This window comes from Mus caroli, unplaced genomic scaffold (genome assembly GCF_978045245.1).
Source record: "Mus caroli unplaced genomic scaffold, Mus_caroli_1 scaffold_4, whole genome shotgun sequence".
NCBI lineage: Eukaryota > Metazoa > Chordata > Mammalia > Rodentia > Muridae > Mus > Mus caroli.
In genome coordinates this window covers 117,254,136-117,282,068 of record NW_028227259.1, presented here as the reverse complement: position 1 = coordinate 117,282,068, position 27,933 = coordinate 117,254,136, and the positions used below count along the sequence as shown (strand labels likewise).

General features: G+C 53.6%; 1 protein-coding gene and 1 long non-coding RNA gene across 9 annotated transcripts in view; one reads left to right on the top strand and one right to left on the bottom strand.

The window, feature by feature from the left end:
* Positions 1-27,933, top strand: part of Kiaa1671 (KIAA1671 ortholog) — a 133,448-nt gene that overhangs the window by 64,147 nt on the left and 41,368 nt on the right. The window contains exon 1 of one of the 7 annotated variants that reach the window (XM_029476893.2): positions 18,964-19,245. The exons of the other annotated variants lie outside the window; for them this stretch is intronic. Coding sequence (XP_029332753.1) covers positions 18,964-19,245 — 282 coding nt within the window. Of the gene's footprint in view, positions 1-18,963; positions 19,246-27,933 lie in introns of those variants that run through there. 7 annotated transcript variants of the gene reach the window in all.
* On the bottom strand, positions 17,456-19,818 carry LOC110293839 (uncharacterized). Of its 2 annotated transcripts, XR_002377865.3 has the most exons (4): positions 19,559-19,818; positions 18,973-19,250; positions 18,197-18,801; positions 17,456-17,588 (listed from the first exon to the last, which is right to left on the bottom strand). It is a non-coding gene; the product is annotated as an uncharacterized LOC110293839 (long non-coding RNA). The 2 variants fall into 2 exon arrangements; XR_015046983.1 differs by having other exon boundaries at positions 18,197-19,250.

The window sequence follows — 27,933 nt, the reverse complement described above, 5'->3', positions numbered from 1 at the left end:
AGCAGTCACAGTGGGTGCTGGGAGAATGTTAGCAGTCACAGTGGGTGCTGGGTAAGTGTTCACAGTCACAGTGGGTGCTGGGAAAATGTTAGTCACAGTGGGTGCTGGGTAAGTGTTCACAGTCACAGTGGGTGCTGGGTAATTGTTCACAGTCACAGTGGGTGCTGGGTAAATGTTAGCAGTCACAGTGGGTGCTGGGTAAGTGTTCACAGTCACAGTGGGTGCTGGGTAAGTGTTAGCAGTCCATGCCAGTATGAGATGCTTAGGATAGTGTCAGTGCCACTCGGGCCTGGAGGCCACCCTGTACTCCATGTGCGGGCTCCCTCCACCAGCAGGATGGTCCACCTCAGCCAGTGGGGAGTTGAGCCAAGTCACAGACTTGAGGAAGTTGTGTCAGAAGGTGGGGTGTGCTGTGGAAAGGAAGGCAGAAGGCAGGATACTCAGCCGGGGATGACTGGGCTCGGCCAGGGGAGCCTCCTGAGAAGGTATGAAGGGAAGAGGGCAGCGAGCAAGACTGGGAGGAAATGAAGCCCTACAAAGGGGCCTGTTTGAAAGGAAAGACTGAGGTTAACCCAGAGCTGGTGATGGGAGGGAGTTGGCAGGTTAGCCAGGAGATGCTTGGTGTGTAGCCACTTTGAGGGCATTGCTAGGACCTTGAGGTCACTGGAGCCTCAGGGGAGAACACTCAGTGCTAAACTATATACAGTTTGGGCTTTGAAAGGAAGTCTGGCTGCCATGTAAGGAGACAGGGGGTTGTGGGGAGACCCCAGGCCAAACTAAGACTGAGTCAGGGAGACCACAGGGACCCCTGGACGTTCAGTATCCTTGAAGTAAAAGCAGTAGGCCCTGCTCTGAGGCTCCCACCCCTTGCGCATCCTTCCCATGGTATCCAATCCTAGGAAGAGGCATCCAGAGCCTTTTAATCAGGACACATCTGCCAGTGGCTGTAGCCCGGATTCAGCCACCTACACTGGTTGCTCCTTCTCTCTCTGTGACAGTCTCATGTCCATGTCGCCCAGATGTGCATGCTGGATTCACACTCATCCAGTGGTCTAGCCTCCAGCTGCACTCCTAGCCCATGTTCCAGACTCGACCTGCTGTGCCCCAAGCATAGTGTGACCCCTCTCCTACCTGTTGTGTATGTCTCCAGCATTTGTCATACAGAGACAGAAAGGTGGAGATAGACTTTGGGTTGCTGGTGGCTCCTGAACCTGGAAGGACATCTCCTGGTCCCCAGAACGACTCCATGTGTTACCATGATATTGGACGCTTTGTGCCATGGGAGCAGTCCTCTCAGGCAAAGCCTCCAGGACTTAGCCCCTGCTGTTTCCCTGGGTTTCAGACGTTCTAGGCCTGGAGATGTTCCAAAGAATGTGTTAGTCTTGTGGCTGTCCAAGCTGGTTACATGGCCAGAGTACTTCTGGGAACAGTTGCTGTGTGACCCTGAGCAGTTGCTTGCCTTTACTGGGCCTGAAGGATTGAATCAGAGTCTCCTTAAAGCCCGTGCACACGTTCCAAGTTCTAGGGCTCCAGCGAAGGGGGGTACTCTGTGGGCACAATGACCTGGGTTCAAGTTCAGGTCTCCCTCCCGCCTTGAGATCCCCAAAGGCTGTGTATTTCAGCCTTTCCTCTCATCTGCGGGGAAGATATGGCACATAGTTGGTGCTCAATAAATGGGAGCTGCTGCTACTGTCTTTACATACACTCCCTAAGCGTGGTTATGAGACCCACATGGCTGGAGCTGCTGCCAGCTGATCCTCTGGAGGAGCAATTCCCAGGTTTGTCAGTAGAGGGCGCCCTGGTCATAAGCTGGCTGGATCTTTTGAAGGATAGGGTTAGCTCTCAGTTGTTCAGGTGTGGGCTTCCTGGGGAGAGTAATGGGCAGAGGGACACAACAGTTCCTGGCGGGGAGTGTGGAGGGTATCTCGTGTCTGTCACTGTGATTGGCGTTCTGAGTCTACACTTTAGATGTCAGATTTGGCCATCTCAGGAGCAGATGGGAAGGGTCACCCTTTGCTTAGAGTGATTGCCATTCCCTGAGGTGGGTGGAGGCTACTAGGGAATGGTAGCTGAGGGAGAAGATGGAGAGGAAGGTTCTCCATCTGGGGGAGCAACTGGAGGGTGGAATAGCTTGTGGCAAGCAATATCCAGAATGGTGACCTGCGCGTTTTTAAATAGCTGGTAGAGAAATTTGAACATCTCAGGTGGGTAACACCGGCTATCTGAGTGGGTTGCTGGGTGCTATGCGTTTACACTGAGATGTGTCATACAGGACTCCATAAATACGTACAGCATGCTGCTATGGAGATTAAAAATGAGATATAGGTGTTGGTGGCAGAGACGGGGGAGGGGGGATCTCTGTGAGTTCTGTGAGTTCAAGGCTAGCTTGGTCTACATAGTGAGTTCCAGGACAGCCGGGACTATACAGAGAAACCCTGTCTTAAAAAATAAATAAATAAATAAATAAATAAATAAATAAGGGTGTGTGAAATGGCTAAAGGTGCTTGCTGCCAAACCTGAATTCCATCCCTGTAACTCACCTGCTGGGAGGAGAGACCAGTCCTGCCAGTTGGCCTCTCTCTTCCACGTGCTCACTAATAGATACATGTAGCAAGGGAATTTTAAACAGAAACAAAAGAAATGTTCTGCAGGTGGGAGAACCTCATGTTTTCTGTGGAGATCCTGGCGGGGACGCAGCTGCCCTGTGTGCTGGAGGTTGCCTTTCTGCAGCCAATGGCTCTGTGAGCACCATGTAACTGCCACTGTAGCCTGACATGCTAATATGCTCTGACAGAGATGTCCCCTCCTGACCTTATGTCTTCTGATGGAGATGTCGCTTCCTAGAAGCAGTCTTCATTCTCTTCTTCCTGGAAGAGATGCTGGAAAGAACCCCCATCAGAATCCCAGGCCTGGAGAAGCCCCGCCCTGCAGTTCTCCCCTCCCGCTCCCCCAAGTGAAGATGAAGGTGTTGGGTGGAGGGTTTTGTCCTTGGCTCCCTCTGTGACACCTCAGAATCTTTTGTGTGTGAGCTTCCCTGATGCCTGAGCTCTCCTTCCCTCAGCTTACCTAGCCCCCCCCCCCAACACCAGTTGCAGAGCCTCTGTGATCCCAGCACTTGTGAAGCAGAGGCAGCCACATCCAACTACATGAGCACTCACCCCCAGCCTCAAAGGTACTTGAATCGGAAGACCCACCCTACTGGCCTCCTTTAGCTTACCCAGTGGTTTTAAGGCTCTTCTAAAATTTAGTCACATTCTGAGTTCTGTGAATGGGTGTGTGTGTGTGTGTGTGTGTGTGTGTGTGTGTGTGTGTCAGAGGCTTCATTTTGTCCTTTGAGCAGTCCTGGAGAGAGAGAGACTGCTCTCATCTGCCCAGAGAGGTTACGCCACCTCTGGAGAGTCACCTAGCCGTCAGCAGTGGAAAGCAATTTGACCTAGGATGCCCAGCCTTGGAGTTTGCGCCAGCCGGCTACCATGATGACTTGATCTTAGCTCTGAAGGTGTGTCTTGGTCTCGTGAGTGCTAAACAAAGCTGACTGAATTCATCAGCTTTTCCTCAAAGCTTCCCTCTGCCCTGTTCTCACCCTGTTGAAGGTGGTATAGATTGGGAGGAGAAGAGGGCCAACCCTCAGTGCTGCCCTGGCTTGCAGGGCCCCAGAGGCTGGGCTTTCTGGCTGTCTTCCCAGAGGGGCCTGCTGGGGCCGCCCTCCCTGCCCTGACGCCTGCCCAGGCTTGCGTGAGCACCCGGGGCCCAGTGAAAGCGGCCTTTGTCCTCTGGGACAGGTGACCTGAGACTTGTAGAGCATAGCAGGTGGCATACCATGTGAAGCCCCAGTCATCCTGTGACCCACACAGCAGACTGGGCAGCCTCAGGGGTCAGGGCCTCTGAAGAGGTCGGGAAGGCAGATGCTGCCAGGGTTCCTGGGTGCACAGCGTGGGAGCTCAGCCCTCTGTCTTCCGCTTTCCTGGATCCTCCGCAGAACACAGGCACGTGTGGGTGCCTGCTAGCTTGTCCTGACAAGCCATTCGAAGATGCAGCCCTGTAACTATCTGTTGCCACACTTGTGGGTTCTGGGGGCAGGACACAGTTGTCCCTGACTAGGGATGGATCGGCTGGGTTCCCCAGGGACTCAGAACTAAGTCCTGTAGAAACGTTGTCACTGTGCATGTAGGGCCAGGGGTGAGAGAGCCGGTATGAGGACCACATTGTAGAGGCAGCCACAGATGGCTCCTGGCATCCCTTCTGCTCTCTGTGGATTCTGGTAGCCACAGACCTACTTCCTCAGCCATCTGGGCAGTGGGTATGAAGCCTGCTATTCCCCTGCCCTGTACTCAGCCTGGGACGGTGTGGGTGCTGAGGGACCTGCCTGCCTGCTGTCTGCTTCCCTGTGCCTCCACATTATTGGAAACATCTTTCCCCGAGCTTGGCTGTCCCTGAGTTCTGGTGGATTCTCTCATCTAAGATATGGTCATGGGTACCAAGAGATCCCTTCATGGTCCCTGTGTCCCCTGCCAGATCAGGGGCGTGTGACCTGCTTCACAGTCACCCAAATCTCACGGAGCGTTTGAATAACTGAGAGGTTCTTGCTGTCCTGACAGAGCACTCAGGCCTGACTGGTGAAGTGGGCACGCATCCCATGTTATCCGGCCCCATGGATATGAACTTCATTCACTAGCTTCTCAGGGCCTGGCGCATAGTAGGTGCTTTGGTGGAGTGAGCCTATCAGAGGGGAAGGAAGGTCACAACGGGCCTTCTCTCCTATGCACATAGTAGGCTGGTTGCGGTTGGTGCATGGAAGGACGCAACTGAGGTGGTGACTGTACCCCAGACCTGTGTCATCACACAGTGGGCATCCAGGAGCCCACCCGTGACTCAAGGTGAATGTTCAAGTACTGGCTGCACCATAGCTCTGTTCACCAAGCTTGGTGAAGTGCTGGGTATACAGAAAGTGCTCAATAACTGCTTATAGACCTGAATGAGGAAATGAGTGACTGACAAGAGTGATTAGGATCCCTTGTTCATTTCCTTTGTTTTTTAGTACAAGCTCCTGCACACAGTATGTGCTTGTTAATAGTGAACCAATGACAAAGTGAGGGTTTTTTTGTTTTTGTTTTTGAGGATAGGGGTCTTGTTGGTTTGTTTACAGTGAATGAGCTGGGCTCAGTGCACAAAGGTGCTCGGTATGTGCACACTGTACTGAGTTGCTGAGCTGAATACATTTCTGAAGCTGGCAGAGACTTGTTTTGTTGTTTCCTCCACTTCTCACACAGGGCCACGCACATGGCAGGTTCGTGGCTCATGCTTACTGGGATATCCAGGGCCCCTCAGGGGTCTCTGTCTCTGCAGAATGGATGGAGAAGAAAAGCTGGGGGGGGGCACTGCTGCTGCTGCCTTTCCTGTTGTTCAGGTCCACACAGGTGGACAGGAAACCGCACAGGCTGCTGGGAGCCGCTGCCCAGGCTGGACTTGAATGGCCGTGGCACCCTGCCAAGTATGCTGCTAAGGAGCAGTACCCCCGGGGACCCCTCTTCCCAGCCTGGCTGGCTGTTCTAAGTTTAGAGCAGACTGTGCCAGCCTGCAGCAGCCATTGAGCCACTGTGTCTCAGTGTCGAGGCCCACTGACCCCGAAGCCTGACCCAGGCTTCCTCAGAGCCTGCTGGGCTCCATGCTTGCATAACAGACTAGCCGCCCTGAAGTCGAGTTCCCCACCATAAAAGGGCATAAAGAGGTTCTTTCTCTGTGGGCTCGGGGGATCCTGTTCCCCAACACTGGCCTCATGTCTGGCTTCACCAGACCCTTCCCTCTGAAGGACCACACCCCAGGGCAGCCATCTTGCTGTTCATAATGATAGGCCTGCTTCTCCCCAGTGCAGTGTGCGGGGCAGGGTGCAAGCTGGGACTCACATGGGGTGAGGAGGCCATTTTTAGAGAGTTAGGTAGTGTTCTTCCTCTACCTAAGGACTGGAGAAGAGAGCTCATGAGTCACGGAGCAGAGCCTCAGTGCCCAGAGACCAGGACACCCAGTGTGGTGTCTGACCAGATGCTGTGGTGCCAGCCGGCTTCGGGTTACTGACTCGGGTGCTTGGTGTCTGGTGTCTTGGTGAGAAGCTCTAACAGGAGGAAGGTGCCATGGTGAGCATCTGCCATTGCACTGAGAGATTGGAGGCAGGAGCAGCATGGGCCACATAGCAAGACCTTGTCTGAGAGAAAAGATGGCTGTTGTGGAGATGGGATGCTGTAAACGTGGGGTGCAGTGGTGAATGTCTAACCCAACACAGGCCCAGGGAAAGGTGCACTCCGAGGCTTGATGGCTGTTCAGTCAGTGAGCTCCAGGTTCAGTGAGAGACCCCGTCCCAGAAGATGAGAGAGAGAGTGTAGAGGAAGACACCTGATTGTTATCTCAGGCCTTCACATGATTGTGTGCACACACACAAAGACACACACACACACACACAAAGACATGCACATACAGACACAGACTCTCAGACACTCAGAATACACACACACACACACACACACACACACTCATACTCACATTCACACATACAGACACAGATAGACATAGACAGACATACAGAAAGACACACACAGAGACACTCACACACTTACACTCATCACACAGACACATACACACACTCACATTCATATATATACACACTCATACACACATGCACACATACACAGATATACAGAGACACACTCAAACACACTCATACACACAACACACACTCCTACATAAACTCACATACGAACATACTCTCACATGCACACAGACACTCATACATACTCACATGCACACACACTCACACATACACAGACATACAGACACACATACACACACTCCTACATATAGACACATGCACACATTCACATTCGCACATATACATAGACATTCATATACACTCTCATGCACACACACTCACACATACACAGATATACATAGACACACACCCACACATACTCACACATACTCATACACACATAACACATACACACACTCACAAACATACTCACACTCACATTCACACATACACAGACAGACAGACACTCACACACACACAGACACACGGGCATGGCCTTCTTGCTTACGATTTGCGGAACTCTTTTCTAAGGGCCTTGTGGGTACCAAGCTCCAAGGTGGGATCCCTGGATGCTTCCTCACTCCCACCAGGAGCGGTGACAGCTACCTGCTTACATACTTGTTCAGTGAGCACCTGCTGGTCTCAGACACCTCTTCTGGGAATCCTGGTTTCATGTCTATCCCTGGGATAAGGTGCTGTAGCCAGATGCAGCTTTGGGGAGAAAGGATTTGTTGTAGCATACAGTCTTATGGTCGGCCATCACCGAGGGCTGTCTAGGCAGGAACATGAGCTGCTGTCACACGGTCACGAGCTGAGAGAGGTGAACTCATCTTTGCTAATTTACGGCACAGGGCACCCACTTCTACAGTTTTCCCATTGGCTAAGGCTGGGGATGAGCTGTGTAGAGAAGACTTAGGGGCATAGAGACTGGGCAAGGTTCTCTCTGACCTCTGGGCCATTTCCTATTAGGACCCTGGGCTCTTGGGGACTACAGGAGTCCTGGACAGCAAAGATCTTTGAGCTCAGTAAGCAGTTTCCTGGCCTCTCCTGTGTTCCCTCTCTGGTGGTCACAGGCTCCAGACAGGTGCTTTCTCTGTGGTGAGGATGCCCTGTGCAGTCCCGTGGCCGATGGAGGTTTGTTTTTCTGTATGCCAGTTGTCAGGAAAGGGCCTGAATATTGCCTTCCAAAGTTTCTACGTGTAAAGTCAGAGGGAGATAAAAATTGTTGCCATGGCTACAGGGGCACAGTGAGCTTTGTTCTCTGTCACACACACACGGCCTCCTCAGGCCTTCAGCCGACATGTCTTCGTGCCAGGATGTGGCATTTAGATAACTTTCCCAATTAGGGGTTTCAGGTGTGTGAAGGTCCTGGGGTAGGAACAAGTAAGGGAGGGCTGAGGCCCAGTGGCCTGTGTGTGTGACCAGCCATGTGGTGCACAAGGGAGGAGACAGTGGGACTTTTGGGGACAAGGCAGAGTGTCTGTGTGTGTTCTGGGTAGGATCATGTGAGGGGCATCAGTGAACACTGCATGGTGGGGTACAGGAGTACAAAGTTCGTGGTGGAGGGGTCAGATGGGGGAGACCTGGAAATGGATGTCCAGTGCTTACATGAGTGGGAAGTGTGTAGCAGTGGCCAAGTTCACATCGAAGCAGGAGGGAGGTTGAGGGGAAGAGGAGGCAGGGAGAATGCTACACTTAGACACAGCCAAGTGGCACCTTGTAGCCTGGAGGGTGGGAAGCTGGCCAGGCCAGAACTTGCTGGGGTGGGGGTGGGATGGGTTGGGGGGAGTGGGACTGGGGTATCACTAATCTCTTCCAGGTGGGTGAGCTTGTCTGATGGGGCTCGGTGGCAGAGGAAGCTGGGTCCTGCTGTGGTGGGAGGTAGTGTAGAAGTCTGAGAGGGAGCAGGGAGGAGCAGGTCGGCCCCAGAGCAGGGCTCATCTGAGGAGTATTCTGTAGATTAATGGAAGGCAAATTTTCTAGCTTCAGAAGTAGATTGGGTCTGGGTCTGTGGTGCTGGTGGTAATGTTCACTGCATGCTGGATGTAAGCCAGGCCCTCCCCGGGCCTCACCAGAACCTGCGGTTCCATGGCTGTCTGTGTTCCCCGTCCCAGATTCACCAGAACAACGTCCTCACCAGCCCTGGTGGCCTTTTTGTCCGAGGCTGAACATGACATGACCTCATGACTCTTAGCCAAGCGACAAGGAGGCTCACTGACTTACCTGGTTGGGGACCCGAATGGGGCTGTGTTGGCCAGATATGGCCTGCGAATCAAGCATGAGTTTTAGGTTGCAAAAAAGCTACATGTGACTTGCAAAGCCAAAAATAGTCACCATCTGGCACTTTCCAGAGATAATCTTAAGTCCCGAATCTGTGGATCAGCCTAGGTTCTTCCTATCCTAGTTCTTTCCAGAACAGAACAGCCCCAAAATAGCTGCCAAGGATCCAGCCATCACAGGAAGGCTTGGTGGCGCTTTGAGGGCCGAGCCAGGAGAGAGGGAGGCTCCTCCCTGGTACCTGTCCCCTGCTCAGGTGTCCCCTGCAATGGTAGGGAAGCCTGAGGGTTATTGTAGTTAACCCTTAGAAGATGTCTGCAGGAGAGCTGTGCTTTAGCAGTCCCGGGGGCCTGAGTGCACAGGGTGGCCAGGCTGCCTCCTGGATGGCAGTGGGGGACTTAGAGCTGGGTATGGGTATGGCATGGTGCTACAAACAGACCCGTCAGTCCCTCTCTCCATCCCTCCTGCTAGGCTCTATCTATGAGGTCAGTCCATAACACTTGGCACTTCCCAGCTGCTAGTGCACCCACCCTTAGAGAGGCAGAGCAGGACAGGTGAGCCACACCCTGGGGTGGCAAAGCCTGGGTGCAGGCATTCTGAGCAGGTAGGTGGTCTAGGGATCTCAGACTCTGGAGCAGGACGCTTGTAGGCCTGTGGGGAGCTGTAGTGGAGTGGGGTGCTGGGGATCCTGGAAGTAGGGAGATTGACAGCTCGCTTTGTCTTGAGGTGTGTGTGTGTGTGTGTGTGTGTGTGTGAGAGAGAGAGAGAGAGAGAGAGAGAGAGAGAGAGAGAGACTGTGAGAGTATGAATGTTTATGAATGTGTGTGAGAAAGTGAATGTGTGTGTGAGAGTGTGGATATGTGTGAGAGTGTGTTTGAGTGTGTGAGAATGAGTGTGTGTGTGTGAGTGAACATGTGTGAGAGTGTGTGTGTGTGAGAGTATGAATGTGTGAGATTGTGTGTGTGTGTGAGAGAGAGAGTGAACATATGAGGGACTGAGAGTGAGTGTGAGAGTGTTTGAGAGTGTATTTGTGAATGTGTGTGAGAGTGTGAGAGAGAGTGTGAGAGTGTGCTTGTGAATGTGGGTGAGAAAGTGTGAATGTGTGTCTGAGTGAGAGTGTGGATATGTGTGAGTGTGAGTGTGTGAGAGTATGTTTGAGTGTATGTGAGTGTATGAGAATGAGAGTGTGTGTGAGTGTGTGTGTGAGAGAGTATGTGAGAGTGGGAGTGTGTGTCTGTGTGTGAGTGGGTGTGTGACTCTGTGTGTGTGTCTCTTTCTTCAGATGGGCTGCCAAGATTATGTGCTAAAATCTGCTAGAACATGACCTAGGGTGACTCCTGGAACAGTGTGAGTGAGTGTGAGTGAGTGAGTGAGTGTGTGTGTGTGTGTGTGTGTGTGTGTGTGTGTGTGTGTTGGGGGAGATGGTGACTCAGGAGTGGAGCTGTGAGAAGCCTGTCCTCCAGCAGCCAGGAGGAGGAACAGCCTTACTACTGCTGCTGCTTTGAGGAGAGGGGCAGAGCTGGGAGAGCCAGGATAAAAAGATGGAGTCAGGTGCAGACACCACAGTGGTCACCATCATCCCCTTGTGAACTGAGCCATGGCAACACGGGAGCACAGGTCTCACACTCAGACTGGCCACCAAATAGACATCCCCCATCCTCCACTCCCTGCCTGTTTCCTCGTCTCTATGGTGCAGTGCACACGTGTTTTCCTAACACACAGGTCAATTTTATTCTCTTTACCAAACATAAGCAAACAGAGAGAGCAAGCCACTTGCCCGAGGTCACACAGTAAAGACCCAGAGAGGGCCAGTGATGGCTCCGTGAGCCACGCAGGCACTTGGCTTTGAACAAGTCTTGAGTCTGGGCCAGGTCTGCACCCACCACCAACCGGAATGGTTCCCTCACTGCTGCCTGGCTCTACTGAGCCTTGTCTGTTTCACCCCTGGGGCGGTACTGCGATTTCTCATAACTTGGGCTGAAAACCAGGGTGGTAGGCAGGGAAGAGGTGTCTCCCTATGTGGGCATAGTGTCCTTTCTCAATCCTTAGTCCTGGGCATCAGCAACGGAAAGGTTCAGCAAAGTGCCTTGCTCTGCTGAACTGTGATCTGTCTTTCTTCAGGAGAGTCCCAGCCTCCGGTGCTGAGTAACCGGCCTATCTTCCAGGAAGTCGCTGCTCCACACCCAGTGCAGCAAGCCAGCCGGTTCCACAGTCACCACCACCCCAGCTGAATCCCCCGAATTCCTCCTAACCCATTGTCGTCTTCACTGTGACCCTAAGATCCTGGGGTGCTCCTTGGGGGGGTATAGCTCAGCTGTGTGTGGCTGACTGACAGCTCAGAAGTCAATACCTCTCAGGGGCCAGGTATTGATTCCTCCAGTTCCTACTGGTGGCTCATTGATCCAAAACCCTGAAATCCAGTCTTTCGTGGCAAGAATGGTGGTATGCAGCTCCCTCTGGGTGCCAGGCAGGTAGACTGTGTTTGAAACCCTCCTGCCTGTGCTAGGCCCTGCCTGCCTGGCTCCACAGTGAGAGACCGCTGACCATAGGCCTGCCTTCCCACAGCAGGGCCATGCCCCTGCATTCCACAGTTCGGGAAACGCTTCCCACGGGAGTGTTTCTAGAAAGTCCTCCTTCCTGGGTGATCCCCTCCCTCTCCCAAGTTAATTAACAGTGCCCCTCCGAAATGACGGCTGGCGATGTTAAATACGCAGACACAAGGAAGTGGCCATGTGCTCGGCGTGGTTATAAATAACCTGGGTGGACTTGGAGGTGGAGGCCAAGATGCTACAGTTTCCCTCTTATCAGAACTCCTTCCCTGTTGCTATGGGAACCGGCCTAAGGATGCTGGGAGTTCTGTGGGTTGGTCCAGGCCTCAGTCGTTCCGTGGTGGGCGTGGGGAATGTCTGGTGAGGGTTCTGGGTGATCCAGATGCAGCCCAACTGTCCCCGGGGGCTCAGCAATTGGTTGGTAAACTAAGTCATGGCCAGTATAGGCTCTGTGGTTTGAGGGAGGCTTCTCAGAGGAGAGGGCTGGTAGACAACACATCCTGATCTTAGACCAGGAGTGAGAAGGGTGGAAGGGTGTCCCAGAAAGAGGGAACAGCGTGGCAGCAGTGTGGAGCAGAAAGGGCCTGGGCAGTTTAGGATGTCCAGGATGGAGACTCATCCAGTCAGTGTCTAGGGTAAGTAGGAAATGAGTCGGTGGGGGATGGGGGGAGTCACAGCCCAATAAAGTCTGCGTCACAATCACGTGCTACAAGGAACCAGAGGCACCTGATAAATTTCCCATGGGGCCCAGGGGATGCATGTGTGGCCTGCCTCTGAGATGATGTCTAGGGTCTCTGGGGGTGGTGGTGTTTGAACAAGACAATAGACTTAGGGCTCAGTGGTTAAGAGCACCACCTACTGCTCTTCAAGAGGTCCTGAGTTCAAATCCCAGCAACCACATGGTGGCTCCCAACCATCTGGAATGGGATGTGATGCCCTCTTCTGGTGTGTCTGAAGACAGCGACAGTGTACTCACACATAAAATAAATAAATCTTAAAAAAAAAAAAAAAAAGACAATAGACTCAGAGCAGTCACCATCTCTCTTCAGACGCCCGCCCCTCCTCCCAGAGGTCAGGCCATGTACTGTGCCAAACCGTCTAGGTTAGCTTAAATTTTTTTTTTAATTTTAAGTAATGAAATTTTTATAGAGAATTCCTGGCACGGTGATTATCTCCCCGTTCTGCGAGAGGGACAACACTATAGGAAATCACAGAGAACTCACTGTCCTAACCTCCCTGCTCAACCCATTTAAAGTGAGTGGGCTTCACCCCGACACTTGCCGGATTAGGCCTCATGTAGCCCAGGCTGGCCCTCACACTCCCTGTGTAGCCAAGGATGACTCTGAAGGCCCCAGGTCTCAGCATACTGACAAGGACCAGAAGGGACCCTCCTGAGAGAATCACAACAGCCCCTTCACACTCTTGCTTGAGTGAGCAGCTATTGGGCATAAGTGAGCTGGTCTCAGAGGAGACTGCAAGCTATGGGTCAGGCCTGGGGCCACAGAGCTCCGTCAGAGGAGAGTAGACTGGGTTTTCCCCGGCTTTGCCCACCTTCTGTTTGTGCACCTGGGGATTCATCTCCAGGCTGTTAGCTGGAATTGGGTGGGGGGTGGGTACACAGTGTGACCTTGTCAGCAGCTCCTGGCATCTGGGGGAGCCCCAGGAATGCAGAGTCCCACAGAGTGGAAGCCATAGCCATGAAAAGGACTTGGGGGCTGCTCTGACCCTTCTTGGGGTCTGGAGTGAGGTGAGTGTGACTTCTGGCTTCTGTGCTGAGGTATCAGGGAAAGACAAGGAAAGTATCTGAGCCAGAGGAGCCTGAGATCAAATCCCAAGTCTTGCTCACCCACTCAGTGAGGAGTATGATTCTGGTGTCCTCCGTACCTCACTGCCCTTCAGGGTTGTGAGGGTGGCCGTGTTGTCAGAGCTCACAGGTGCTCACCCACGCAGTTGTTCCAAGGGTTAAATGAGGCGAGAGGTGTGGGTCGCTCCCAGCCGGGAACACCTTTGAGTGATGGTTTTATTTGACATCATTCTTATCAGCAGAGTAATAGCCCACTTCCTTGGCTTGTTCTCAGGACCCAGGACATTGAGGGAGAGACCTCCTGGGCAGAGGGGGAAACCACCCTGGGTTGTGAGGCCAGAGGGAAGCCAAGGAGGAAAGGGGAAAGGGGAAGGTGGCCTTCGCTCTGGAAAGGGATCTATGTAGTGTGTCAACCTCCCAGAGTCAACACTAAACATGGCCACACTTCTGGCCATTTCCCATTTCAGTACCGGAAGGACTCCTATTCATCCATCCAAACCCCTTCCAGATAACCCATCTCCTCATTGCGTTGGGTTTGCCATCTCTGTTTCTGTCTCCTGGCTCTCAGGTCCCAGGCATCTGTTGGCCTTTCCTTTTTTCACTAGACCAAGGAATCTTGAAGGTGTATGCTTGATCTGGACAGGAATGGTGGCACCTGGGCTTGAGCTGGCCTGTGGGGGTGGGGATGGGGGTTGGGGGAAGGGCTTTCTCCTTCAGCAGTGTAGATTTAGAGAGGCAGGCTGAGCTGCGCAGGGAGTGACCACAGCTCTGTTCTGTGTCAGCTCAGATGTATATGGAATAACTATTCATTGAATGAATGAATGAATGAATGAATGAATGAATGAGTGAATGACAAGTTCTTCCCTTCGGGAGACCCGTGGGCTCTCTGCCTCGCGCCACACTGTGGTCAGCATCCTCGGTTCTTTCCCGGGCCCCACAGGTCCCCAGTTCTGCAGATTCCTTATGTAAGGAAGATACAGTTTGCTTTCAGAATGCCTGCGGCGTCCCCAGAGTTTCCTGGAGAGAATAGCATTTGCAGAAACAGCCCTCTGGGGGGGACGCCTGTGCTGCCCCAGATTTAGGAGTGACGCTTTTTATAGCCCCACTCCCAGAGCACATGGTGACACTGGAAGCCGGAGCAAGCAGCCAGCATCTGGCTCCCGGCTCTCTCCCGCTCTTGTCTCTCTAAAGGAGGCCAAAAGCCAAGATCCACAGTGTTTCCTGCACCATGCTGGTGACTCTATCGCTTACAACTGTGTGACGCTGGACTGGCCATGTCCATCCCTTCTCCCTGCCTTGTGTTATCCATCTGTAAAATGGGATGGAGCTTCTTGCATTGTTGGCAGGAGCAGATGAGGTGTGTGACAGAGACAGTTCAGTGAGGCAGCATGGTGGTACATGATGTAATTTGATGACATAATGGCTTAGCACCGTGATGTCACATGGTATTGCATTACAGTGAATCCTGTTTGTGACATCATACATGGTGTGTATGGGGGACAAGGTGTCCTGATGTTTGTCCACAGCTGGTATTTGGGGGACAACGATGACAGGGGTGGGGGAGCAGAGTGCAGTGGGGCTGGTGTTTGTGTGCAGAGACGGTGGGGACAACTGTGCTGGTGGCTGACATGGAGGCCGGGCCATAGACTTGAGCAAGGACAGAGTGGGGTACACACAAGTGTCTGGTGAGCTCTGTCCCCAGCATGTCCCCAGACTGGTCTCCCTGTGGGCAGGGGACCTGGGTTCTGAGTTCTTTGCTGACTGTTCACTGAGATATATGGTCACCCTTTGTACAGCCCTGAGCCAGACTGTGTTCTGGGGATGGCAAGCTGGACTCATGGGCAAAAGACCAAGTGCACCGTCTAGATGTGGGGATGGACAGGAAGGAGTCAACCAGCCAACACTTGGTGGGGTTCATCTGTGAGAGAAATCAGAGAGGTTTAGTTACTCTCTCAGTGGCTAGTTAAAGCCAATTGCAGATTGTGACTTGGTTTGGTCAGTCCAGTGCACAGTAGGAGGCAGGGCACGGCCCATGAGGCCATCACTTAGTACCAGGAAACAAGAAAACAGCTAGTGGTCAGGATAAATAATATTTTAAATGAGTATATATATTTTTAAGTCAAAGCAAAATCCCATGAAGAATAAGACTCAATACTGGAAAGGCAGAGTCCATGTGAGAGAGTTCTCCTCCATCCTGGATCCAGACTCCCCGCTTTTCCCAGCCCACCCGCCCCTTTTGGCTGAGCACCCGGCTTCTTGTGTCCCACTTGTATATTTTGTGACAGCTGTGTTTTTAGCATCAGTCCCTGTGTGTTCTTCCTTCCGAGGTGAATTCTCACGTGTGTCTCACATGTGGTATCTGTAGTGAACTGTGGTGTCAACAATCAAGCACTTTCTTGTTTGTTTGTTTTAATGTGTGAGTACACTATAGCGGTGTTCAGACACACCAGAAGAGGGCATAGGATCCCATTACAGATGGTTGTGAGCCACGGTGTAGTTGCTGGGATTTGAACTCGGGACCTCTGGAAGAGCAGTGAGTGCTCTTAACACCTGAGCCATCTCTCCAGCCCCAGGCAAGCACTTCAAGACATTTGAAATGATGCCCGGGACAGCTGTCTTTTTCATAAAAACTGTGTGTCTGAGATTTTTTTTTTATATATAAAGATTTATTTGTTATGTATACAGCATTCTACCTGCATGCTCACCAGCAGGCCTGAAGAGGGCACCAGATTCCATTACAGATGGTTGTGAGCCCCCATGTGGTTGCTGGGAACTGAACTCAGGACCTCTGAAAGAACAGATAGTGCTCCTAACCTCTGAGCCATCTCTCCAGCCCCGTCTGAGGTGTTTTCAAAGCTGATGGCACCTGTCCATCCCAACCTGGTCTCCAGCTTCAGTGTGTCTGTCCATTCCAACGGGGCAGTGTTTCATCTGGGGTGTTTGGCTTCTCTTAGAAATATTATGGGTGCTGCGCCCCTCCTGAAGCCATTCAGTGGGAGCTACGATCACTTTAGATATGTCGCATGCCTTTCACGGCCCCCTCCCCTCCGAAGGATGCAATGATCTCCATCTCTGTGTCCAGATAGCCTGTCACACCTGGGTCCCCCTCCCGTTCTCGAAAGGTTCTTGGGGTGGCTTTTCTGGGGCCGGATTGGGAAGGGCCTGTCTATCCTTTCCTGTCTTCTGTCTGTTACCTGGGAAGTCTATGAAGTGGCCGGAGGCTGTGAATTCCTTGTGGAACCCAGAAACCCCGGCTGTGACTGTGGGTGTAGCCCCCTTTGGAGGCTAGGGAAGGAGCCAGGCTCAGGTGGAGAAGGGGATTGGCCCTCCCCTGGCATGTTTCTTCATCTGCAGAGATGCAGGCTGGGGTGACATCTCACCTGCTGGGCACACAGTCTGACCTCAGTCAGGGGCCCTCCTTCCATTGTAAGCCATCCTGTCCTCATCCCCACAGTTCCCTCTGAACCTGGCTCACCTCAGGACCTTTGCACGTATTATGATCAGGAGACTGAGGGCAGCTTGGCTGAGTGAGTTTTTGTCTCCCAGTGACTCTAGTCGGGAAGCTGGCCATGGTTCCTGTCCTCTGGGTCTGACTGGGGGCAGGTACCTGCCTTCATCCAGTAGCCAGCCATGGTGCTGGGTTCTAGCTGGAACTCTAGTCTCTTCTCTGTGGGTTTCTCCTCCAGAGCATCCACCATGGCTGCCCCTCACATGCCCTAGAGTCATCCTCACTGTGGCGCTCGGGGACCAACCCTGATGCATTGTGGGAGGGGTAGTGGGGACCCTGGGGGCCTCTGGGAGGCAGGCCACCACACAAAGCCTCAGCTCTCTAGGCCTCAGTCTCCCTTTTTAGCAAATGGGATCCTTTGAGCATTTGTCAGGCTCAGGTGGCATCAGTCAGCAGCTGTGTTGCATCCCTCTGACCCTCCACAGCACAGGGCCATGAGCCTGGGCCAGAGGAGGCGCTCACTCTCACTGGAGATGCCTGGGCCACTGTGAGTGGGGGCTGGGGGTTTGAATGAGGAGGAGGAAGAGGAGGCTGTAGGTAGCCTGCACACACTGTCTGTCACAGGGTGGGCCTCCAAGATAAACTTACTTTGGCAAGTCTGGTGTCTAGAGAGCAAATATTGACTCAGGACAGAGAGGTGAGGGGGCGGTGCAGCGATCATACCAGGTGGTTGGGCAGATGTGGATTTCAACCTTGGATTTGGCCTGGCATTTTGAAAAGTCAATATTTTTTTGAGGCCTGGCAGTGGGTGAGGTGTGGGGGTCAGACGTGCTCGCAACCATGGGGAGGGGGCCATTTCCAAGAGCACCTTGATCGAGCTCTTGCTGTGTGACCTTGGACATGTGAATCCACCTCTCGGCATTTCTTCACCTACGGAAGGAACAGAGATGGGGAATAGAGCCTGGCTGGAAGGTCCAGAGTCCAGAGTCCCACTGTGCTGATGCCCCTCCTTGTCCAGTGTGCACCCTCTTCTCTCTTATCACCCTAGCCCCCACAAGCTCCAGCCCTTAAGGGTTAAACACAGTGAGCTCATGTGCTACCCGTACATATGAATCATCCTTATGGCTCCTTGTGCCCAGCCTAGGAAAAGGGGCAGATACTGTGCCCCCAAGTTGCCATGGCAACCCTGCTTGTACCAAAATGCAGGCACCTCAGCCCCAGACCCACCCGTGAGGGAAGCTCAGGGCAGGTCACCTGTGTCCTCCATCCTCCAGGAGAGGCAGCAGGGACTGCTGAGCGGATAAGAGGGGGAAGGAGCTTGGTGGGGGAGGCTTAGCTCGAGCTCCGCAAGGAGATGGAAGCCGAAGGGCTTTGCCGCTGCCGGGAGAGGGAGACAGACTGACAGCCAGCCACAGGTCCTCAGACTTCACCTGAAGCCCTGGAGGCTCGAGCGGCAGCGGCCCCTCCACCTCCCCGGGGCAGCCGCGCCTCCCACGCACATGCCCCCACACGAGCGCACTCCGGTGGTTCGCACTCACCCGCGTTCGTGCACGGTGCTGCCTGGGGTGGGTAAGCAGTCTGGCACATGAAGTCCCCGAGGGACAGCGAGCGAGCGAGTTGAGACTTAGGGGGAGAAAAAAAAAAAAACTGGGGCTGACGCCAGCTCCCTGGGCGGCCACCTCCCGAGGCCCCTCCTGCATTCCTGGGCTGTGCGCCCCTCGCCAAGACAGGGGGCTGATGTCATTCCGGGCTGCCGGGCCAGGGGACCCGGGCTGGGTGGCTGCCTCTCCGGAAGTGAGCGCGCTGCCTGCTGGGCGGCAGGTTCAGTCGGCTTCGCGTTTGGAGTCTCCAGCCTGAGGACTGGAGATCTGCCTAGTTCAGGCCAGAAGAGCCTGGAGAGAGAGCGGCCAGCGGCGGTGGGCGGTGGCTCCCAGGTGTGCATGGGAGTTCTCCCTGCATGGACGGAGGAAGTGAGTTGGGGTGCCAGCCCCCTCGCCCAGTTCTCCACAGCCACCTGCCCCTTGACTTCATCAGGGTTGGCCCCAGGGACTAGAACTGGACGACCTGGTTGGTTGACTCGAGGCTCCTGCTGGTGACCCCCTGCTGACCCGTCCTGTCCCTGTTTCGTGACCCGCACGGATGCCTGTCGGGCGATGTTTAGTTTACTTGCGCTGATGTTCTCTGCCGGGCTTCCCATCGGAGCCCAGAACTTCTCCCCAAGGACGGTCACCGACAGAAGGACCAGGACCCCAGCAGTGTCGGCCTCCTAACTGCTTCCGCCTGCCCCCTCCTCCAGGCTGGCCCCATGGATTACCTGGGCGACAAGCTTTCGGTGGCCCAGACACACATGACTCAGTGGGTTGGCACGGTGAGGCGGTCCTTCCAGGAGGCTCTGCACTTGGTGACGGCCACGGTGGGCACCGAGCGGAGCGGGGAGTCCGCCGCTCGCACCCCGTTCAAGCGCACCTCCTCCTTCAGACACCTGGCCTCTCGGAGCCGAGAGTCCTTCCGCCGCTTCTCCGCACGCAGCCAACAGAGGTTCTCATCCCTCCGGAAGAGACAGCCGGACTCCGAGGCCCCTGATCTTGTAAGCTTGGGGATAGATGTGTATGGTTTAAAATAGCAGGGCAACCCTGGGAAGGTCCCTTCCCTTGGACTCCTGAGAGGGGGCCAACTCCTAGAAGCCTCAGGGGAGGACTTTTCCTATCAGTGACGATGGCCTTGGGATACTGAGGGGGATGTAGGTTGGGTTGGCTGCTCTGCAGGTGCAGCACCCACTGCTTGAAGCTGGTGGGGAACGGACTCCTGGCTCCTTGTCTGTGAGCAGGGCTGTGCGGGGATTGGGGGGGGCACTGCTGCCCCCACGGCATGCCGGCATCTCTATTTTTAGGGAAGCTTACTTGACACCTGCTCCATCTCCTCTTGCCCTCCCATGGTGACCAAGCGGTCTCATCGCCTGTGTGCTGATTTAAGGCAGTTGCCTGGTTGCCACTGTTCAAAAGTGAGACACTGAGTGACTTCTGAGGGGAGGAGCCGTAGGGGACTGGGTGGCAGGTGATGGCAGGTCCTACCAGCCTGGGAGCCTGGGAGCTCGGGCTTGTGTGAGGAGCCCGGCCATTGTGGAGTGCCCAGGCCCAGCTATTGGGTTCTATGCTGTGAGACCAGGGTAATCATAGCCAGTGAGTGTAATCTGGACGAGTGATATGAGGCGGGTCTGGAGACAGAACGGTGGCCTCGTGGGCATGCGCAGCAAGGTGCGGGAAGTCTGGCTGTGAGAGAGAAGCAGGAAGAACACTTCCCTGCCCAACTCTTGGCAGATGGTTTCTGGGACCTCTAATGACTTCGGGCACACTAACGTCACCAACCAGAATGGAGCTTAGCTGCAGTGCCCGGTGTCTTCAGATAGCTGGCCTCTGCCCCGGGCTGAGTTGTCCCAGTTCTCAGGGGCGTTCGAGGCCAGACATGGGTTCAGTCATCCCTTTTTGTCCCCAGAGCCAGTGTGGTTATGAGACACTGTTGAGCAGGGGAATGCAGCTGTCCGCAGAGACCAGGGGACTCAGCAGGGCACATACAGCCACCGAGCCACTAGGCAGGGGCTCACCCAGGCCAGAAGCCATGCTGTGAGGCTGATCAGGGGTGACTCCTTGTGCGGGAGTCTGCACTCCTTTGGGTCTTGAGTGCTTGCCCATTCTCCGCAAAGGAAGAGCTTGTTCTGTGTCAGCTTGTCTGTCTCCTCCTGCCCTGTTCCCCAGAATCCTCTCCAGGAACACTAGCTCTGTTCCCTGCCCTCTGCCCAGGCCCTTCTTGGGCTGTGTGACTTTGGATGCTGCCCTAAGTCTCTGTGCCTCTGTGCATGTGGAGTGTGCTCCCAGTGACGGGCCAGCCACCCAGGTGGCAAGTGGGTGAACATAAATACACCCAGAAGTAGTGCGGGTTTCCAGGTCTTCCGACTCCCGCTTGGCCTCTGCTCTGTGGTGGGCAGAGCTGGCATTGGCTCAACCCATTCTTAAGTCTCAGTTTCCTCTGTCCAGTGAGGGCACGATGCGCTTGTTCTGAGATGCTGTCAGCAACCTGCTGGCACATAGTAGGTAAACACTTGTAAGTCTGTCAGGTGCCAAGATGTCCTACTGTGTGTGGTGGGGGACTCGTGTCTTGCTGCAGATCCTCCTGGGTGAGATTGGATGCCAGCCTGCCTCTTCCCAGGAGTGTTACTTTGAGTGGACCAGCGGCCTCTGTCCTTTCTGTGCCTTCACTTTCTCTTCTGTGGAATGGGATGATTGGCAGACAAGGAGCACCCCCAAGTGGTGGGTGTAATACCTGGGTTCTGTATGGCCCCTGTGCGTGGCAGCCAAGCCCTCTCTCCCAAACTGTGCCTTCAGAGGTTCCCAACAAAGTGGGGAATCTGCACACACCCCCTTTCACTCTGAACTTAAATGTTTGTCTTCTGGGTGGGAGCTTCCTAAGGCAGGCAGGGGCATGGGGCTGCAGGCAATCTTCCCCCTCATCCAGAAAGGGGCCCCGGGCTGTGTCTAGGGGAGGATTTGTGGCAGGCTGGCTGGAAAGATCTCAAGCCAGCCTTGAAGTCATTGGCTGACGGCAGCCTCTAGCTGTCCCAGATAAGAAAGAAGGAAAAAAAACAAAAAACAAACAAACAAACAAACAAAAAACAGTGCTTAGTCCAGGCCCCAGGAGGCAGGAAGGGTCATGGTGCAGAGAAGGCCGGGCGTGTTAGAGGCCTAGAGACCTGGGTGGGAGGGACAGAATGGGGACTTGGGGGCACAGAAGTACACAGAGGTGTCTGGCTCAGGAGGCCTGGGCGTGAGGAAGAGCGAGAAGTGTGTGCATGTGTGTCTACATATGTGTGTGTCTCTGTGTGTGTGTCACTGTGTGCAAATGTGACTGTGTGTCTATCTGTGTCTGTGTGTGTGTCTGTGTATATGTGTTGTGTTCTTGTGTGTGTGTTTGTATGAGTGTATGTATGTGCCTGCGAGTTGTGTCTATGTGTATGTGTCTCTGTGTGTATGTATGTGTGTCTTGAGTGTGTGTTTGTATCTCATTGTGTGCATGTGTGTATGTGTATGTGAGTGTCTGTGTGTGTCTGAGTGTGTGTCTGTGTATGTCTATGTGAGCATTTTGAGTGTGTGTGAATGTATGTGTATGTCTGTGTGTGTGTTCATGTGTTTGAGTGTATGTGAAAGTGTGTCTGTGTGTGTATGTGTCTGTATGTGAGAGTATATGCATGTGTATCTGTCTATGTGTATGTGTCTGTGTGTACGTGAGAGGGAAAGTGTGTGTGTGTGTGTGTGTGTGTGTGTGTGTGTGTGTAGGAAGGCTGGCTAAGTGGACTTAACCAAGTCCTATCAACCCTTCCTGCCTTACCGGTCCCAACTGTGAACTGGGCTCCCTGTGACTTGGCTGGTAAGTGATTCAAGCCCACCTCCTGTTTTAAGAATCCCTGCTGTAAGCACCATCATTTTCTAGCTATGAGGATGTGTTCTGGACCCCTCATGGGTACCAAAACCTGAGATGCTCATATCCATATGGAGGCTGGCACAGCACTTGTGCCTCGTGTACACACTCTGTCAACTCTAGGTGGATGCAGGCTCCAATAGGACTGACACACATGTATCCTGGGGCCACTGTCCTGCTAGCCCAGAAGGCCCTTCCTTCCCTGTTCACTGCAGTCCGTCCAGCGGATCTAGGGCAAGGTCATCCCCCTGCCTCACCTGGCTCAGGAAGCTGTGACTTCTCGCCCTGTGTTCTGGCTCTGCTTCCCTTCCACCCCCGGTCCTCGCCTCTGCCCTGGGGTAAACTGAGGCCCAAGGAGAATGAGTGACTGGGTCTTAGGACACAGGAAGTCTGGCGTCCTGTCCTGTGCGAGTCAGGCACAGGGGAGAGAGCATATCCTGTTCCCGGCCATCCCTGTCACCGAGTGCTCTCTGTAGCTCAGGGCTACCAGAACCAGGCATAGGAAGCAAGCAGGCCACAAGTGACTGGGCTCTCAGTGCTCGGGGGCAGCAGGAGCAGTTGAGGAAGTCACACGGTGATGCTAAGCCCACCAAAGAAGGCCTGAGTAGAGAGCACTGAAAGGCTTGGCGGAGGCTGGTGTACAAGAAGAACCCAAGGCCAAGGTGGCTGGCTCAGTGAGTAGGACAGGATAGTCAGGGTGACAGGGCCTGGCTATGCAGGGCTGAGAACACCAGTAAGAGCATTGAGTTTGGGACCAGGAAGTGCTGTCATCATTGTGGGCCTGTGCGGAATGCTGGGTGAGGACAGAATTATTTATTTATTGAGCACCTACTGTGTTCCCAACATGGTTGTCACATCTTTTGTGTACCAGATACAGATTCATTGCATCTCCTAAGCACCTACTATGTGCCTACTCCTACTGTGTACCAGGTACAGATGCATCACATACCCTAAGCACCTACTGTGTGCCTTCTGTATACCAGGTACAGATGCATCACATACCCTAAGCACCTACTGTGTGCCTTCTGTATACCAGGTACAGATGCATCACATAACCTAAGCACCTACTGTGTGCCTTCTGTATACCAGGTACAGATGCATTGCATCTCCCAAGCACCTACTGTGTGCCTGGCACTGTTTCTGCATTTCTCCTGGATTCCTGGATGCTGGCCCTGAGAAGAGGTCTCAGTTCAGCCACGCCGCCCCTCCTCCCTCTCCCAAAGTACCCCCCACCCCCTGCCAGGTATCCAGGCTTCTAGCTGCACCCCAGGCCTGGCATGATGTCACTTGTCCATGCGGGCGGGCAGGACAGACAGTTTTCTTCTGGCAAGGCCCCTCCCAAGCTCAGGTCTCTTTTCACCGTCCTGGCGGCAGAATGATGTCACTTCATAGAGAACAATGGTCCCTTTATGGTCTCCAGAGGGGCCCAAGGCTGGGTCGCAGAGCAGGTGCCTCTGGAGTTACAGGCAGGGTAGGGACAAAGGACTTGGCTGCTCCCCAGGGAGCCATTGGGCTCCTGCTGATCCCCCTGCCCCCAAAGCGGGGTGTGTTCGTTTTCCATGTGGAAAATACAGGAACATGGGAAAACAAAACAAAACACGGCTGACACGGCTCACACGCTCTCCCAGGGTTGAAATCCACTTGGCATCTGAGCTGCTTCCTTCCCCTCTCTCTTCCTCCCCCAAACAAACCTCCAGCCTCCTTCTCCTCTCCTCAGAGAAATGGACGGGCGGTAGAAGCAGCTCTATGGAGCACTGTCAGGCCCCTGGTGCCATGGTGCCCTGCTGTGTTCGTGAGTTCCAGTCCTCTGCTCTCTGTCTGGACACTTGGCATCTATGGGACGAAGCCTCTGCAGCCGCTCTGGCCTTTGTCCGAGGCCCCTGGGCTCTCGCTTCCTCTCCCCTGCAGCAGCTCCACAGATGAGATGTTTTGTACAAAGGCCTGTTGCTTCCTCCATGGGAAACTAGTCATGTCAGACAGGAAGCCCGGAATGTTCATGTCTCCGCCACTGGGAGCCTTGTGTTGGGGCAGCGTGAGGAAGCCGTGGGACTGGCTGGCTTGCACTAGGTTACCTCAGTGCTGTGCGGGCCTCGGTCTGAAACACTGCTTGTTCCTGTGATGGAAACACTGAGGTGTCCTCAGACGCAAGCCCTCAAGCCACAGCTGCTTGATGCTGCTGGCTGGGGAAATGTTCAGGTCTGTGGTGTTTTCACTGTACACACATAGACATAAATAATCACAAGATGATAGATTTTCAGCCATGGCATCTCGCTCTTTTAATCCTGCTACTAAGGAGGTGGATCTAGGAGTTCAGAGTTAACCTCGGCTACATGGGGAGCTCAGGGCTAACCTGGGCTCCGTAACACTCAACTTCAAAAAGCCAAAAACAAAGGCTAGGATTTCAGCAGTTGGGGAAATGCTGGCCTACTGTGTACAAAGCCACGGGTTTATTCCCCAGCACTGAACAGTGATGGTGCTACAGTGTAGATCTGTCATTAGGGCTCTTGCTGGGCAAAGCCTCAGCAACATTGTTGCGCCCCTTTCTGGAACAACAAGAGCAAGCCATCACCTTCTCTAGTAACATAACTCAATTGTAAGTTTCTAATCTGATTTTTAGCAGTGGTGCAGGTAGGGCTTGAGCCTGGACTCGTGTGACTAAGCCCTTGGTGCCCAGCTGGTGGCACAGTTTTGGGAGATTGTGGAACCTTTAAGGCCAGCAGAGCTGTGTCCCTTGGGGCAGGCACTTGAAGGTGACATGGCCTGAGCTGTCTGTTCCCTGGGTGTGAGGTGTGAGCCACTTTGGCCCTCCGACCCTCCCGCAATGACAGTCTGAAAGTGAGTTGTGACAGGTCCTCTCAGAGGTCCCCCTCAGGTAGCACATTGTTCAGTCCCTGGCTCCTAGGATGCCCCTAGCCACCTCTGGGGTGGGGACTTAGGGGCTGGGAGTTGAATCCTGGTTCAATCTCCCTCTGAGGAGGTGGGTACATTTTATGGTTTCTCTATGCCTCCGTCTCCCTACTCTGAAGCTGTGGTAGAGATGACTTACATGCAGTTGTGCATGAGGGATGCATGGTGCAGTGTCCTGCACATAGTTGGACTTCCAGAACCTTTCTGTCATGGCTGGCGCTGCCATGTTGTCACAAAGCAGCCAGACACTGGCAGGTGCCTGTGCCCACACTTACAGCCTCAACCCGTGTTGAGGCTGAGGTGAGCTCTTCTGCAGATGCCAGGGCTCCCTCTCCCTCTCCTCCTCTGTCTTGGAGCAGTTAGTTTGTACAAATGGCTGCCATACTCAGAGGATCTCCGAGCAGCCTTGTAGAGAGGCCCACAGGGCAGGGATTGGAAGCCTCATGTCACCAATCACCGGGGAACTGGCTCTCCAAGGCTGGTTCATCTGAAAGCAAGTCCCCAGACTGCAGGGGAGACTTGGAGTTGGCCAACATCTGGACTCCAGCCTCGTGAGAGACCCTGAGGTAGCCATTCATCAAATGCCGTCCTTGATCGGTAGCTCTGGAAACCAGCATGGGCGCAAACCGTTGTCAAAGCTATTAGTTACTCAACACTAGGTGACAGATACATACTTCTCACTGAGACCCTCGGGAATAGTAGAGTGACCTACTCATGGTCCCTTTTAGTGAATGCCTTTTTTATCTCTTGGGGTTCTTGCCTATGAAGGAGGCTGTGGTCGCAGCCAGCCATCTCTTTAGGGTTAGTGGTAACCTGCTGTGTGGGCGCTAGTGCACCGCTTGTATCCAGTTGTATCCAAAGTGCTCAGCTTCCTATTTAGATCCTGCCTCGCTGTGAAGGCATTGTGAACTCCACACACAGTGGCTTCTCCCCAGGCAAGGACTCCTGTCCCACTGCCCTGCCCCAGGAAAGGAAGACCCTACAGCAGATGTTTACAAAGAACTGAAGGTGGTGAAGGCTTGCTGGGGTGTGGCTCAGTGGTGTGAGTGCTTGCCTAGATGAGCTCCAAGACCTGAGTTTGATCCCCATTACTGTACAGACTGAGTGAATATGGTATCACACACCCATGATCCCAGCACTTAATGTGGGAGAGAGGAAGCTGAAGGGTCAGGAGTTCAGGATCATTCTTGGCTATAATGAATTGGGGCTAACCTTGGCTAACTGAGGGAATCCTCTGGGTCCCCCACAATATAGAAAGGAAAAAAAAAGACAGCTTCTTCTTCTTCTTCTTCTTCTTCTTCTTCTTCTTCTTCTTCTTCTTCTTCTTCTTCTTCTTCTTTCCTCTTCTTCTTCTTTCCTCTTCTTCTTTCCTCTTCCTCCTCTTCTTTCTTCTCTTCCTCCTCTTCTTTCTTCTCTTCCTCCTCTTCCTCTTCTTCCATTTACTTTATAAACACTGATCTGGTGTTTCCTGCTAACCTTACTTGGTTGAGAGAAAATGGGGAACAAATTGAGCTAATTAAATTGGATGCAGGGCCTGGTTTTCCCTTCCCTCAGTGTTCTGAGTTCAAATCCTGGCTTGGCCGCTAACTACTGGACTTGAGACAGTCAGTCACTGTCCTTGGGAGGTGCTTAGCACAGCTTGGTGGATGGTGGTGCTGCCCAGTGTCCCCACCAGCATTCTCCAGGAGTTCTCTTGCTTCATGTGGGGCCACAGTGAGAGGCAGCGGGACTTAGGACACAGGATACAGAGTGTGACATCTCAGCGCTGAGTGTTTCAGCTAGCCCAGTGTCTTTCCAAGGTTACCTTGCAGGCAGCCTCTGAGGCTGGGCTACCATGAACCCTGTCTAAGAGGTGGAGCCAAAGACCAAGGTCATCTAACCCGGTAAGGGGACATCTTGACTCATGGTGTCTGAGCCAACCATGACCTAAGCAGGTGACCGTATACCTTGCAGTGGCCCTTTGAGATGGCATCTTAGCTCTCAAAGCTGTGACAATACTGGACAAAAAGGACTTAAGGAAGTGTCCTTTTGGCTTACAGTCTGAGCTGGTCACACTCCCTCACAGTCAGGGAGTCGTTTTTCTCCCCTGTGCCTCTCCTGGAACGATGGGGTGTACCACCCGCAGTTGAGGTGGGTCTTCCCACATCTGCTAACCCAGCCCCAAAGCCCCCCTCACAGACATACCCTGAAACGTGTCACCAGGGTAACTGGGTTCTTTCACTCTGTTGACCATCACAGGTGGGTGAGAATCTTGCTGGCCTTGTTTAATTTGGGGCGAGTCCACAGCCGTGTAGCTCACAGTCTGTCAGCGCAGGCTCATCCCTTCTCCCCGTGGCCTGGGTGGATCAAGGGTCCTTTCCCCACAGGCTGCAGGCTGCCCAGGTTTGACACTGGGGCTGGATGATTCTAATCTTGGAAGATGCCCTGCATGCTGTACACTGCGTGCTGACCATGATTTTGGATACTGGTGGCAGATCTCCCTAAGGCTCTCTCTAGCCCAGGCTGGCCTTGACCTCACAATAAACCTTCTGCCCCAGCTTCCCGAGTCTTGGGATCTAAGGTGTACAGCACCGTGCCCAGTTCTCACTCCCAGTTTTGAGAGCCACAGATGTTCTCAGACATCACCAAACTGAAGATAAAAATGACCTCGTCTGAGGACCATCACAGTGGGCCTGCAGAGTCCCAAGTAGGAACTGGCAGGTGAGAGGGTTCCACTCCATGCTGGGTCCTGGCTGGCTGCGTGGCTTCGGTTTACTGACCCTGGGCAGAGCCATACCCTTTGCCGTGGAACATCCTGAGTTTTAGCTAAAGAACTCGATTCCTGCAGAGCCATGCTGTCCAACCTAGCGCATATCAGGATAATGACATGTTGGTTCCAGAGCCCAGAGAGAGAAGGGGA